Raw genomic sequence first — 16,298 nt, 5'->3', positions numbered from 1 at the left:
TCTAACGACTTGATTCATAAAGTTCCGATCTAAGTCTAATTATTTGTGAACCCACTTCAAAGTCCTGATCTAAATCAAATGATTGGCTAAACAAGATTTGAAGCCAATCTGAATCAATGAATTTGTGATAAGCAAAGTTCCGATCAAAATGAAATGATTTGTGAACCGACTCCAAAGTCCTGATCCAAATAAAAAGGTTCATGAACCCCTCTCCGAAATCCTGATCCAAATCAAATGATTTGCGAAATGAGATTTGAAGGCACGATCCAAATCAAATGATTCATTATACACAAAGTTCCGATATAAATCAAATTATTTGTGAACCCGCCCCAAAGTCCTGATCCAAATAAAAAGATTCACGAACCCTCTCTGAAGTCCTGATCTAAATCAAATGATTTGTAAACCCGCTCCAATGTCCTGATCTAAATCAAATAATTCCCGATACGTCATTTGAAAGCCCGATCTGAATTAAATGATTCGAGATCCACGCTCCTAGGTTCCGATCTAAATCAAAAGATTCACGAACGTGCTCGAAAGTTCCAATCTAAATTAAATGATTCGAGATCCACGCTCCTAGGTTCCGATCTAAATCAAAAGATTCACGAACGTGCTCGAAAGTTCCAATCTAAATTAAATGATTCGAGATCCACGCTCCTAGGTTCCGATCTAAATCAAAAGATTCACGAACGTGCTCGAAAGTTCCAATCTAAATTAAATGATTCGAGATTTGCGCTCCGAAGTCCTGGTCTGAACCAAATGATTCGCAATCAGCGCTCCTAGGTTCTGATCTAAGTCAAATGGTTTGTGAACCCGTTTCAAAGTCCTGATCTGAATCAAATGATTTGCGTTCCACGCTCCTAGGTTCCGAACTAAATCAAAAGATTCACGAACCCGCTCCAAATTTCTAATCTAAATCAAATGATTCAAGATAGGTTTTCCAAAGTCCCGATCTGAAATAAATAATTCATGATTCACAAAGTTCTGATCTAAGTCAAATGATTCACAAACCCGCTCCAAAGTCCTGATTTAAATCGAATGATTTGTGATATATGATTTGAAGGCCTGATCTGAATCAATTTATTGGCGATATGCAAAATTCCGATCTAAGTCAAATGATTCACAAACCCGGTATGAAGTCCTGATCTAAATCAAATAATTTGGTCTGTTCTGAATCAAAGGATTCACAATCTGCGCTTCTATGTTCTGATCTAAAGCAAAAGACTCACAAACCCGCTCCAAAGTCCTGATCTAAATCAAATGATTTGCGACATGAGATTTGAAGGCCCGATCCAAATCAAATGATTCACGATACACAAAGTTCCAATCTAAATTAAATTATTTGTAAACCAGCCTCAAAGTCCTGATGCAAATCAAATGATTCAAGATACGTTCTATAAAGTCCCGATCTGAAATAAATAATTCATGTTCTGATCTTAATCAAATGATTCACAAACCTTCTCCGAAAGCCTGACGTAAAACAAACGATTCGTAAAATGAGATTGAAGCCCGATCGGAATCAAATGATTCGCGATCCACACTCCAAAGTCCCGACCTGAATAATGATTTGTGAACCATCATTTCAGATCAGGAGATTTAAAAACCTGATTTGAATCAATTTATTTGCGATATGCAAAGTTCCGATCCAAGTCAAATGATTTGCGAACCCGCTTGGAAGTCCGGATCTAAATCAAATGATCTGTGATATGTGATTTGAAGGCCTGATCTGAATCAAATGATCAGGTCGCAATTTGCGATCCAACTGGAGCGTGTCAAACAGTGAATCATGTTGCAACGCAATGGTTTTTGAGTTGTTTTTAAAATCATTACAAGCAATGTCAAAATTCGAAAAAGAATGGCTATATTATTTGATCTAGATTTTGCTAGTGAATCGCTTGAAATGAAAAGAAGTCACAAGTTTGAATCAATCGAAGCGGTTCCAGCTTAAATGACATCTGTTCCTCTTCTTGCATCTTCAGCCATGTTTACACAACACTGACAGTACTACTACTAGTTTAGCTCAATAGTTTTAATGACATAAGCTGAAACGGGCAAAATAAAAAAAAAGTATGACTTTTTTAAATTGCGTGAATTTTGCATGAAAAGATATTTTATAGATACACTGTCTTTCAATAATTTAAGCACTTTTCAATTACCTCTTCAGGAATATTTTCAAGAGTTTTGCAGGCCTTAAATTTCAAAAAGTCAAATTCAAGTACTTCAAGCACTTTAAGCACCTTGTACGAACCCTGTTTCAAGCATTTTACATTTTTATTTAACTCAAGGCAGGATCAATTTAATTTATTTTATTGGTCAACTTATGTTCAGCTATTCTTTATAATAGTTAACTTTTAACTATTTTTGATTTTTTTTTTGGATCATCGGTCATCAAAGCTCAGTGAATATTGGTCACATATTTACTTTACATTTAAACACAAAACACAAGAGGAAGGATTTATTGCATAAACAATCACAGCTAAACATATCCAGTCATATCCAATCATACCATGATGGTGGCATTGCCTCCTCTCACATGACTTTCCCCATTCACTCTTAATTACCTCCCACCAAACTCATGGCATGCTTTATGGGGTCTGTTAAAACTCAATGGGCTCAAGGGAGATGAGAAAGATGCAAAAAAAACTATAAACACTGACGTGAATTGATCATTTTACACAATATTTATGCAAAATTCACTCAAAATCATTTGAAAATAGAAAAATGTATATCTTACTTCTTATGTAATGTTAATCATTGATTATTACTTGAAGACTCCAATGCAGAAAATCTCAGAAATAGACAAACACTGCCTTTTTTTTACTCACCGGATCTGTCGGTTCATCTAAAGACACGGAGCTCAGGAGAATCTTGCTCCGTCCTAGATCTTGCGAGTCCACCTTTATAAGGCGATGTTTCGGCGACACGACCTTGATATCCAGACTTGAGGATTTCAGAGGAGAACCAAAGCCTGTGTGGGACATTTCAGTCGGCCCGTTGTCATTTCTAGCCCTGTTCTCAAAGTCCTCATAAGGGTCTTCAAAATCAAGGTTCTTTTGTGCACGATACGCCTTCAATATCTCACTCTCAGTATAATCTGGTTTTGGTGGTTGCGGGGGAACTCGTTTGCTCCCGAAACTTAAATAGTCCTTTAACCACTTTGCCATTCTATTCTGTTTGTGAATGTCCAGCAGTGAAGGACACAAAGACTCCAATGGTCTTCAAAGTGTCCAGTGGTGACCTATAATGAGGTCAGGGATCTAGATTATGGATGAGATTAGATGTTTATCCAAAAACTAAGCAGGATGCCTTGGGAATAATGCACTGAATTCATGTTTCAGTTCGAAGGCACGACTGTGGTCCTCAAACAAGGTCAATCCGAGGATATACCGACCTGGAATTACAGGTGGTCCATGAGCGGCGATGATCTTGACGTTCTCAACACCTCTGTAACAACAGAAATAAACATTCAGGAATAAGATAAATGCATTTGACAAAAGGAAAAATAATATATTCCGCTAATTATTAAATCTGAGAAGGATTTTTTCAATATACAGTATGAACAGTCTTCTGATTAATTTAATGTCCTACCACAGACCTGTCAGAAAATGATTAGATAGATAGATAGATAGATAGACAGATAGATAGATAGATAGATAGATAGATAGATAGATAGATAGATAGATAGATAGATAGATAGATAGATAAGCTCTCTGCTTTGGTAGATAGTAAAACTGTTTGAAAGACGAGCATCTGCAACAAGCTGTTTAAGAACAAAAGCAAACAAACTGGAGGATTCGCACGTGGTTCTGATGCGCACAATAAACCATTTAAATTTGACCGCAAGAAGATATTATTTCACAAAACCTGAACATTAACATTACATTTCGATTAAATGATAATGAAAATGAACAACTCTGTAAGATAACAGCCGAGAACTTCTCTTGTAAACTAAACGCGAACGCGCGTCTGCGGTGAACAGTCGCACTTTCAGTCAGCGTTAAACATTTCACAGCTGACATGATGAACACTTCATGTTTAATACATCACGGTTTATGATTTGAGATAAAATTAAAAGCTGTTAATGAGACCAAGTTGGAATACTCACGTTTTTTATTTCAGCGTTAAATTATCGTGGAACTCCACTACTCCAGACGCGGTTCTCGCGTTACGAATGTTACAATGCTGCACAAGGACAACAAGACACGGAACAATAATGCGATGAAGAACGTGGTCACTGCTGGAGAATAGATGAGAAGAATACGCGAAGAACAGTAAAGCTCGTCTGAAAGCGTCTGGTTGTAAGTGAGTGAGAAGGAGAGAGACCGAGCGAGAGAGCTGTAGCGTTTAAAGGGGAGGTCCTCACATCCAGCGGTGCTGTATTTTCTCTTTAGCCGATCATTATTAGAAGCTGAATGGCAGAGATCTGAAAATATGCTTATTGTGGGTGTATTAGGTTGGGATGGTTTAAGATTGATAATTGTTAACAGCGTTAAATAAACAAACTAATGAAAACAAGTGTTTTTTCACTATAGTAAATAGGCTATAGTTGGTTTGTTTTTGCAACTCAATTTGTTTGGTCACAATTAAGTCTTGGCTACCAAATAGCTCTTTTTACTGTTATTGTTCAGGAGGGAAATATACAGTTTATTGAAAACATGGTCACACCAATGGGGTAAGTTGTCGAAGTGACAAATAGAGAGACTGTTGTAGGCTTATAGCAGAATTAAATGACATTTAATGGACTTCGGTCTCAAAACCCTTTTTACTGAGATATAGTCCTTATGACAACACTGTGTGACAATTAGATAGATAGATAGATACATAGATACATAGATAGATGGGCAGACAGGCAGACAGATGGATAGATAGACAGGTGGACAAATGGACAGACAGATAGAAAGATATACAGAAAGTCGGACGGACAGATAGATAGACAGATGGATGGATGGACGGACAGACGGACTTGCAGACAGACAGTTTGATTGATAGATGGATGGATGGATGGATGGATGGATGGATGGACGGACGGACTTGCAGACAGACAGTTTGATAGATAGACGGGTGGACAAATGGACAGACAGTTAGACAGAAAGAAATACGTAAGGTCGGACGGACAGACAGACAGATAGATTGATGGACAGACGGATGGATGGATGGACAGATAGACAGAAAGACAAATGGATAGATAGATGGGTGGACAAATGGACAGACAGACAGATAGATGGATGTATCGACAGACGGATGGACAGATAGACAGACAGATGGATAGATAGGCGGGTGGACAAATGAACAGACAGATAGACAGAAATATATACGGAAGGTCGGACGTACGGACAGACGGATGGATGGATGGATGGATGGATGGACAGACGGACAGATAGATGGATAGATAGACGGGTGGACAAATGGACAGACAGATAGAAAGATATACGTAAGGTCTGACAGACAGATGGATGAAAGGACGGACGGATGGGCAGACAGACAGTTTGATAGATAGATGGGTGGACGGATGGACAGATAGACAAACAAATGGATAAATAGGCGGGTGGACAAATGGACAAACACAGACAGAAAGATATACGGAAGGTCGGACGGACAGACGGATGGATGGATAGACGGGTGGACAAATGGACAGACGGACAGACAGATGGATGTATGGACAGATGGATGGATGGACGGACGGACGGATAGATGGATAGATAGACGGGTGGACAAATGGACAGACAGATAAACAGAAAGATATACGGAAGGTCTGACAGACAGACTGATGAATGGATGGACGCATGGGCAGACAGACAGTTTGATAGATGGGTGGACAAATGAACAGACAGATAGACAGAAAAGATATACGGAAGGTCTGACAGACAGACAGACAGACAGACAATAGATAGTAAATGAGATTCTGGTTAATTAAGGAAAAACAGCTCCCCAAACAGTTTTCACACCTGTGATCCGCGTTGACAGTCTCACATAAATCTGTCAGACTCACCAGAGTGTTAATGATGTGAACGGGAAGGTGTCTGTGAGTGTTTTGCACACCGGAATCCTCCTCAGTTACACATTTGGAGACTCAACACGGAGGTAGAAAGTCATAAAACTGAGGCCCAGGGCTAATCGTTTACAACACACAGCAAATAACAAACGCACATCTGCGCTCCTAGCTTGCATTTGACGTCCTCTCCTCTCATACAGATGTCTTAATGTTCTTCAGATGCTAATTGAATTCAAAGAAGAAGCAGATGACATTGGCAGCATATATATATTTTTTCCCATGCCATTAAAACGTGGACCTGAAAACCTCACTATATAAAGACGCTGTTTTACGACAGCCATGATCTCACTCTCTCTTTCTCCCTCATGGAGGGAAGGATGAGGTCATAGCAGACGCCATCCGCCACCCCCTCCATCCCCAGCCAGCGTCGACACACATCTTCCCCACTTTTCTAAATTGCCCCTTTCAAATGGGGACATGTTAGAGAGAGGAAGGGCCTCCTGGGACAAAGAAAACGCCAGCACAGAGAGGGAAATTGCCCTTTTCTAAAGAGAGACAGAAGGGAATAGGAAAAAGGTTAATATATGATTTAAACATTATACGCTTAAATGTGCATTTTATACCAGTAAATGCTTTTAAACCATTTGTATACATTCAGACTACATCATGTTTTTAATATTTAAGGTTTAGCAGTGCAAATGGTTTTTTAAAATATAAGGCTAATCCCAATTTTTGATTTATGAAAATCTGAAATTAAAGTCAATTCTTAATAGAATATGAGAAGTAAAATAATAATGAAATATCATGAAAATTATTTAATATATATTCAATTCGATATTAAACTATACATTTATTTTAAATATGTATAAATAGATAGATAGATAGATAGATAGATAGATAGATAGATAGATAGATAGATAGATAGATAGATAGATAGATAGATAGATAGATAGATAGATAGATGGACGGACGGACGGACGGACGGACGGACGGACGGACGGACGGACGAATGACAGACAGATAAATAGATGGACGGAAAGAAAGACAGACAGGCAGATGGATGGACAAATGGACAGATGAATAGATAGATAGATAGACAGATAGACAGATAGACAGATAGATAGATAGATAGATAGATAGATAGATAGATAGATAGATAGATAGATAGATAGATAGATAGATAGATAGATAGATAGATGGACAGAGGGATGGAAAGACAGACAGACAGATAGAAGTTGGACAGAAAGACAAACAGGTGATAAATGGACAGATGGACGAATGGACAGACATACAGATGGAGGAATAGACACAGATAGACGGATGGGCAGAAAGAAAGATGGATGGATGGACAAATGGACAGACAGACAGATAGAAAGAAAGATACACAGACGAGCAGACGGACGGATAGATAGATAGATGGACGGATGGCTAGATAGAGATATAGACGGACAGATGGAAAGACAGACAGATGTTGGACAGAAAGACAGACAGGTGATAAATGGACAGATGGATGGATGGACAGAAAGAAAGACAGATGGATAGATGGACAGATGGACAGACGGTAGGACAGACAGACAGACAGACAGACAGACAGACAGACAGACAGACAGATAGATAGATAGATAGATAGATAGATAGATAGATAGATAGAAAGACAAGCGGACGGACAGATGATATACACACACACACACACACACACACACACACACACACACACTGGTTTACATGTTTTATGGGGACATTCCATAGGCGTAATGGTTTTTATACTGTACAAACCGTACTTTCTATCGCCCTACACCTACCCTACACCTAAACCTAGCCCTCACAGGAGATTGTGCAAACTTTTACTTCCTCAAAAAAACTCATTGTGCATGATTTATAAACCTGTTTCCTCATGGGGACCTGAGAAATGTCCCCACAAGGTCAAAATCTACTGGTATTCCTATCCTTGTGGGGACATTTGGTCCCCACAACGTGATGAATACCAGGTACACACACACACACACACACACACACACACACACACACACACACTTAAGGATGTCCTTTTGCATTGCACTGTAAAAATGTTTGAAGAGCCAGTATGAACATGTGCTTAGTATTTATCGCCCTCAAGTGGTCACTCATGTGTATTTTCATATCTGAATCGCCGCATATGTGCCATATTATGTCCATGTGCGCAGTTTCCCCACTAATTGTAAGATGTACGTTTCCTCACACAAATAGAACATAATTACAAAGTGTTATTTGCACTGTTACATAAACAATCGATAATACAATGGGTGAATTAAAACACGGCATAATACCCACATGATAAACAAAATAATCATATCTGTTCCAAATTAGCATTTCCTGTAAAAAGCAATGCAATATTTGAGACAAGTCCGGTGATACCCGCACTCTACAGAAGCACTGATTGGCTGTTGGGTTTTTAAACTTCATCTGACTGGCTTATATTTATTTGTTGCATTTTTTATATCTTACATAATAAAGCCAGCTTCTTGTTTCATTATTTACCACTGCTTTTATCAAAAAAAGAAAAAGTAAAAAAAGAGGTGAAGCGCACATGACAACTGAAGTTTGAAACATGTGGTGAGCGGAACTGTCAATCAAGAGGCTACTGCCCGCCCCTCGCCGCTGATTGGTCGGATTTCCTGCCCAGTCAGCCAAGTCCAACAGGCGTGTATTCTGCAAATGACGTCAGGGCATCCCACCACAGGACATCCATACAGCAGACCTCAGGAAAGCCATAGAATATCATCAAACACTGAATGTAAGTTATTTAGCATTTATCTTATTTCATTTAACGTCTACTGTATAATTCTTCCGTATTTTTATGACTTCTAATGTTGAGTCATCAAACTCAACATTATCATCTAACACAATCTAACATTGTGCTTAGATTAAGAATGATCATTGAAAATAAACAATTAACGTACTGTATACAAAATAAACAACGTCGCAAAGTTGCGGTTGATTTAATGCCAAAACATACTAAACACATTCATCACAGAAACTGTATTTATTCACATTTTATAAGGCATGTGTGTGTACAATAGTATCATTTTAATTTGATAATACACATAAAATGTGTTTTATTCATTACAGCTCATGAACATACTTTAAAACAAGATGAAAACCTTAAAAGCAAAGTTCAAGAAGTCAGAGGTAAGAACAGTCACGTGCTAAGTATGATAACTTAGTCTTCATACTTAAGTATGTTTGTTTGACTTTTAATATGTGGCATTATGTTTCCAAAACTGTTTTATGTAGTACTCAAGTTGTTAGATATCTTGAGTATTTGGTGGCTTGTTGCTTTGTATGTGAAAACGTGTTTTAGCAGTAAAAGAGCAGGCCAGCCTGCAGACGGCACCTGTAACCAGAAACCTCTACTAGTGTTCAATTATTGAAACACATTCATTCACTCACACTCACAGACTCAGTATATGATGAATTCTGTGCTCTTCATTGGGTTTTTGAAATCATTTAGCATTAGAAGCTTTTATTGACCTTCTTCTTCACTAATATTAATAAAACATTACGTTATTGGATCTGAGCCCACTGTGCGATGCTGAAATACACCATCTTCTAGTATTTTGAAAAAGTGTGTTTTTTTTCCTGACTGAGGTTGTGTAGGGATTGATGGATAGATGAGCCACTGTAGGGGAGAGAAAGTGAGCTGGACGTTTTGTCTTTGTTTTTATTCTATCTTTCACCCAAACGTCACGGTCAGATGTCCACATGCTGTCTGATGTTGGCAGGGGTCATAAAGTCAACATTGATAAACGTGTGTGTTTTAAAAAAAGTTTTATTTGTCTGAATGGGTGGATACAAAAAATAATAAATAAAAATTAAAAATTTTGCATTAAGGAAATTCATTTTTATTATTCTCATTGGTGATTATTAATAGATACAATATAATTTGATATATACACATACAACCATAGTATTATTTACTAATGTAAACTGTTTATAAATGATCGTAGTAATTGTTTGTACTGCCTTTCATTTATGCTGATTTATATATGTTATACATAAAAATAAATATATATTTATATGCAAAAGTTATATATACATAAATATTGTTAGATTTTCGGTTTTCATTTTAATTTTAGTAATTTTATGTGCATTTTTCATTATTACTTTAAATTTGTTTGACTTATTTTTATTTCTGTTTTAGTAATTTTTAGTACTTCAACTTCACATTTCAAGTCTAACATTTATTTTATTTTAGCATTTTTATTTGAAATAGAAATGAAATTTCATCTAAAAACAGGACATTGTAACAGTTTTAATAAGTGATAACAATACTGATTTAAATATATACTTTTGAATATTTTATATAACATATAACTATTTTAAAAATATTTTATAAATAATAAATATCATTTACTATTTATAAATGATTAAAATACACACACACACACACACACACACACACACACACACACACACACACACACACACACATATATATAAATTAATATTTTTATATTTTCAGTTTTCATTTTAGTAATTTTGTTGTGCTTTTGTCATTTTTATACGTGTTTTACTTATTTTTATTTCTGTTTTAGTAATTTTAGTACTTAAACATCACACACACACACACACACACACACACACACATATATATATATATATATATATATAATAGTATTTATTAAATTATGCTATTTTATAAATAATACATATTTATAAACAATTAAAAATATATAAATATAAAATGAATAAATGTTAATAGCTTAAGTGTTAACAAGTAATAACAACATATATTTGAATATGAACATATATATATAACAACAATATTTTTATATTTTCAGTTTTTATTTTAATTTGAGTAATTTTGTTGTGCTTTTGTCATTTTTATAAGTTTTTTACTTATTTTTATTTCTGTTTTAGTAATTTTAGTACATTAACTTCACTTTTTCTTTCAAGTTACTTAAGTTCTCATCTAATATTTATTATTTATTTTAGTTCAACATTTTTAATTGAAATATAGATTCAATTATAATAGTATTTATTCATTATTTTGAATTATGCTATTTTCATAAATAATAAACATTTTTATAAATAATTAAAAATATAAAAGTAAATTTATATAAATATAAAATAGATATTTTTATTTTTTCAGTTTTCATTTTAATTTGAGTAATTATGTTATGTGCTTTAGTCATTTTCAAGTTTTTTACTTATTTTTTACTTATTTTAATACTTCAGTACTTCACATTTACAATCAAGTTCCTAAAGTTATGTATCTAATATGTATATTTTATTTCATTATTCTTAATTGACATAGAAATTAAATTTTATCTAAAAACATACAATTTTAATAGTTTTACTGTTAATATGTCAGTATTTTGTCCTGTCTTGTTCTGTTTTCCCAGTGTTTTCCCCCCCATGTTTCTAGTTCATTTGGTTTAGTCCTTGTTCTCCCCCTTTTGGTTTAGTCCTTTTGGTTCAGTCTTGCCCATATTTGTATTTCCCCCTCGTCATCTCATTATCTTGTTTGTGACCACGCCCATGTTTCTGTGTATAAAGTCTGTGTCTGCTCACTCCCCAGTGTCCGTCGATGTATTGTTACATGCGTTCATTGCTTACTCTTGTTTGTTTGTTTGTTTGTTTGTTTGTTTGTTTGTTTGTTTGTTTGTTTGTTTGTTTGTTTGTTTGTTTGTATTTAGTTTCAGTGTTTTGTTTAAATAAACTGTTTATATTCATGTAATCCGGTTCTCCTGCTTCATCTCCACTCCTCCACTCAGCCAGATTGTGACATAATAAGCAATAACAACATTGATATATATAAGTTGTCATGATCCAGTAAAATCCTGCATGATGGTTAAAATCAAGTCCTGGCCTACATTTGTTTATTGTTGAATGTTTAACTCGAAATCTGTCACATTACAGAACTAAAATGTTTTAACCAACCCAGTCCAGTTCTCCTCTAAAAAGGAAATTCAAAAGTGCATTTCATCAGACAAAAATACTGCTACGTCTTTGCATGAAAAAGATGAGTCATCAATATTTATAACGAGAAAACAAAATGCCTATATTTGTTAAAACCTAGTTTTGTCAACTTTTAAGACTGCGTTAGTCTATAAATGACCTCAAAGCTATCACACATTTCCTAAAAAACACAATATTAATATTCTACAGCATCTGTACGGCATCACAGGAAGTGATTCAATCAGACTGACTTAGCATAAAAGTGATACACTAGTGTACTCTAGACACTGGGAGGGGTTGCAGAACCCAATTTGTGTATTTTTATACCCCCATTTAGTCTGATTGCTGACTTTGTATTTCCCTGTTGTGTTTGCTGAGTTCTCACCCCCTGATGCTAATACAGTAGCTCTGGGAGCAGAGAACGATTAGCTGAGACGTGAGACGTAAAATAAATAGGAGCTGGAGAGAAGGGAGACAGAATTGGGATGGAGAATAAAAATGAAGGACAACGGGACGGGGAGGTGTGTGCGAGTGTGTGTGCCAGGCAGTGACTGCAGTGTGTGTCGTATATCTCCGCAGACAGCAGAACAGGACGGCATAGCAAGAAAGCAGCATTTGCAGGACAGACTTCAGCAATCGGAGTTAGGTATTTAATAGCGTTTAGGCCTTCGTGTCACAGAACGTTTAGATAGCATAACCTTGGCTGTTCTATGACGGCTTTGGTAGCATGAGGACGGAGCGGTCGTGATCAGGTTCAGTTCATTTGAACTTTTTTGGCAAAGTATTTATTGTGCACACATAGTGTGCATGGGTCGTCGGAAAACGCTGAGGTTTCCTATGTCCTCTAAGCTCTATGGATCCTCATGTCATCTTTAGCCCAATGAAAAGCTTCTGCATGTGTTACGGCGTGATTACGGTACGTACAGCCCCTCCTTGTGAGGGTATGCAGTACACATGGAGACCTTATGTTTTATTAGTAAATATATCAATAAAAAACTTCAAACAAGATTAATGTTGCAAGAAAAAGTGCACAAAAAACAGGACATTGTGGCCATGAATGAAGAATTAGTTCCTAAAACTTATTCATTTGTTTGTTTTAGGTAAATTGTGGCCATGTTTAAAAATGTGTTCCATAATTTTGGATCAGATTAAAACAAGGGAACAAATAAGTATGAAATGGTCATGATTTTGCACTTATTTGTTCAATGTGGTCACGATTTAACTGAAACAAGGGAACAAATGAGTACAACATTGTCGCCATTTAACTAAAACAAGGGAATGAATTGAATCGAAAAATCTCATTTGTACATGTGGTCGAGATAAAATGTAGGAACAAGTTAGTACAACTTTGTCACAATTTAATGTGGTCAAGATTTAACTAAAATGGGTGAGCAAATTTGTACAACATGGACGCAGTTTAATGTGGTCGCAGTGTTACGTCAATGAGGGAACTTGAATAAACATAATTCACAATTTTTTTTAATAATAACTAAAACAAGAGAACAAAATTGTACAACATGGTCGCAGTGTAGCTAAAATCAGGGAATTCATTTGTAAAATGTGGTCACAATTTAACTTAAAAAAATGGTCACGATTTAACTAAAACAAGGGAACTAATTTGTACAACATAATCGTGATTTAATATGGTCTGGATTCAACTAAAATGAGCAAACAAATTTGTACAATATGGTCACGATTTAACTTTAACGAATTGGACATGTTTTAATGTGGTCGCGATTTAATTAAAATGAGCGAAGGAATTTGTGAGCAAAATTTAACTTGAATGAGCAGTTTAGTAAAACATGGTTGTGATTTAATTAAAGCAAGGAAACAATTTTTTACAATATGGTCACAATTAAATGTGGTCACAATGTAACTAAAACGAGGTAATGAATTTGTAAAATGTGCTCACAGTTTGACTGAAATAACTGAACGAGTTATTAAAACACGTTCGCAATTACTAAAATGAGGGAATGAATTTGTAAAATCTGGTCACAATTTAACTTAAAAGAATCAACTTGTTAGTAAAAAATGGTCACAATTTAACTTAAAAGAATCAACTTGTTAGTAAAAAATGGTCACAATTTAACTAAAACAAGGGAACTAATTTGTACAACATGGTCGTGATTTAAGTGATTTAACTAAAACGAGCGAACAAGTTTGTACAATGTGGTCACGATTTAATGTAACTAAAACGAGGGAATGATTATGTAAAATGCGCTCACAATTTAACTTTAACGAATGAACAAGTTAGTCAAACATGGTCGTAATCGAACTAAAACAAGAACATGAACATGTTTGAAAGTGGTCGCGATTTAACTAAAATGAGCGAATGAATGTCTACAGCATGGTCATGATTTTATTTGGTCACAATGTAACTAAAATGTGTAAAAATGGTCGCGATTTAACTAAAATGTGTTCACAATTGAGCCGCGTTTGAACTAAAACAAGGGAATAAATTTGTACAACATAGTCACGATTTAATATGGTCGCAATGTGACTAAAAGAGGTAATGAATTATTAACTTAAATAACTGAACTAGTTAGGAAAACATGGTCACAATTTAACTAAAACAAGGGGAAAGATTTGTACAACATAGTCGCGATTTAATGTGGTCGCAACGTAACTAAAATGAGGAAATTGACTTTTAAAATGCACTCACAATTTAAATTAAACAATTCAATGAGTTTGTAAAACATGGTCATGATTTAACTGAAACAACAGAAGGAATTTGTACGATGTGGTTGCGATTTAACTAAAATGAAGTACAAGTTAATACAACATGTTCATGAATTAGTAAAACTTGATCACGATTTGCCTAAAAAAGAGAACAAATTTGTACAATGGCGTCACAATTTTGCTAAAATGAGGGCATGTAGTTATGAATTTATTAGTAGTGAGACCAAATTCTTAATGTGTTTAACTATTAAGTATGTTGTGTTGGATGATGTGACATTGGTCTTAGACTTACACTGCCTTCTACACTGTAAAAAGTTTTCACCAGATTTAACTTAAAAACCTAAGTTCAGCAGCTGCCTTAAAATTTCAAGTTAAATCAGCTTAAAACTACAAGTCATTTTAACTTATTACAATAAAATGAGTTGATTTAACTTGTGAGTTGAAATGACTTAAGTTGATTTAACTTAAAATTTTAAGTTGTTAAGTTCAAACTGGTGAAAACTTTTTACAGTGTAGTGGTAATGAGACAGCATCATGCCGTTTCAGAAATGTGTTATTCGCAGTCAGCATTTACTTTATTTTGTAGCACTTTTAATAGTAGTTAGTAGTCAGCTGGTCGTGTGATTCAAAATGGTGGCCTCCATGAGACGACCTTCTCCATCTTAAAATACCTGTATTTTCTGTCTGTAGTGTCTGTAATTTTTTGAAATAAAAAAGAACCTTGATAATTTCAAAGTTAATTGATCTTTTTTTAAAACTTAAATTCTGTTTAAGAAAATTGCTATTTGGAGAGTTAAACGACAGTTTTCACAATGCATGCTTAAAAAAGGTTATGCAGTAGATTTTGGTAAAAGTACCATATTAAAATAAGATGTGCTTGTGCGTGTTTGTTTCTCTGTGTTTTTAAGAGTCAGGACTGGAGTAAGACAGATGACAGATTGTTGCAGGCGGTAGAACAGAATGATCCAGAAAAAGTAGCCACGCTGCTGGTGAAGAAAGGTCTCTGTGCGTCCAAATTGGACGCGGAGGGCAAATCAGCGTAAGTGGACCGTTGACTTCAACTTATGACACAGTCTTGTCAAAAATATTGAAAATATATTGAATTACATGCTAAAAAATAACACATGAATTGCTGAATTCACAGGTTCCATCTTTGTGCGTCTCGAGGTCGGTTGGACTGTCTGGAGGTCATCCTCTCTCATGGGGTGGACATCAACGTAACAGACGGCACTGGTAAGATTTAGTCTGCTAGATTTACTACTGCAAGTTCTGACAGATCTCAAAGAGATTTATTAATTTCTCTCTATAGGGTTTAATGCTCTCCATCTTGCTGCTAAGAATGGACAGTCGGATTGTCTAAAGAGGCTTCTTCAGGTAGGACTCAAGAATTATTGTCCCAGAAATGGCCTAGAAAATGTCAATGTTGATGTTGAAGTACAGTTATAATGTTTATTCTGCAGGAGAGGATGCCTGTGGATGCCACAGACAGTTTTGGGAGGACGTCCTTACACCATGCTGGTAATAAAAACTCTTCCAGTATTCAAACGTTTGAATGTTGCATTTGTACGTAACATGATTATTCTGTCTCCGTCTTTGTGCAGCTGTAAGTGGCTGCTTGTCCTGCACTGAGATTCTGTGGGACTTTAAAGCCAACCTTGATGTTCAAGATGGAGTAAGTTCATTTGAATAA

The 16,298-nt window shown here is 35.6% G+C and overlaps 2 protein-coding genes across 2 annotated transcripts in view; one reads left to right on the top strand and one right to left on the bottom strand.

Annotated features, from left to right (window-relative positions):
• The window catches only part of shdb (Src homology 2 domain containing transforming protein D, b), a 41,453-nt gene extending 37,171 nt beyond the window's left edge, over positions 1 to 4,282 (bottom strand). The window contains exons 1-2 of the mRNA XM_073844485.1: positions 4,103 to 4,282; positions 2,823 to 3,441 (exon numbers count right to left, since the gene is read on the bottom strand). Coding sequence (XP_073700586.1) covers positions 2,823 to 3,161 — 339 coding nt within the window. The 5' untranslated portion in view covers positions 3,162 to 3,441; positions 4,103 to 4,282. The remainder of the gene's footprint in view (positions 1 to 2,822; positions 3,442 to 4,102) is intronic.
• An 8,500-nt stretch (positions 4,283 to 12,782) lies between these two features.
• On the top strand, positions 12,783 to 16,298 carry ankrd24 (ankyrin repeat domain 24). The gene is made up of 6 exons (XM_073843664.1): positions 12,783 to 12,845; positions 15,517 to 15,647; positions 15,753 to 15,841; positions 15,918 to 15,982; positions 16,069 to 16,126; positions 16,210 to 16,298. Exons 1-6 carry the CDS (start codon positions 12,783 to 12,785, stop codon positions 16,296 to 16,298), a joined length of 495 nt encoding a protein of 164 aa, XP_073699765.1.

The sequence above is a fragment of the Garra rufa genome, chromosome 7, assembly GCF_049309525.1.
Source record: "Garra rufa chromosome 7, GarRuf1.0, whole genome shotgun sequence".
Lineage (NCBI taxonomy): Eukaryota > Metazoa > Chordata > Actinopteri > Cypriniformes > Cyprinidae > Garra > Garra rufa.
This window is presented reverse-complemented; position numbering and strand designations above follow the sequence as displayed.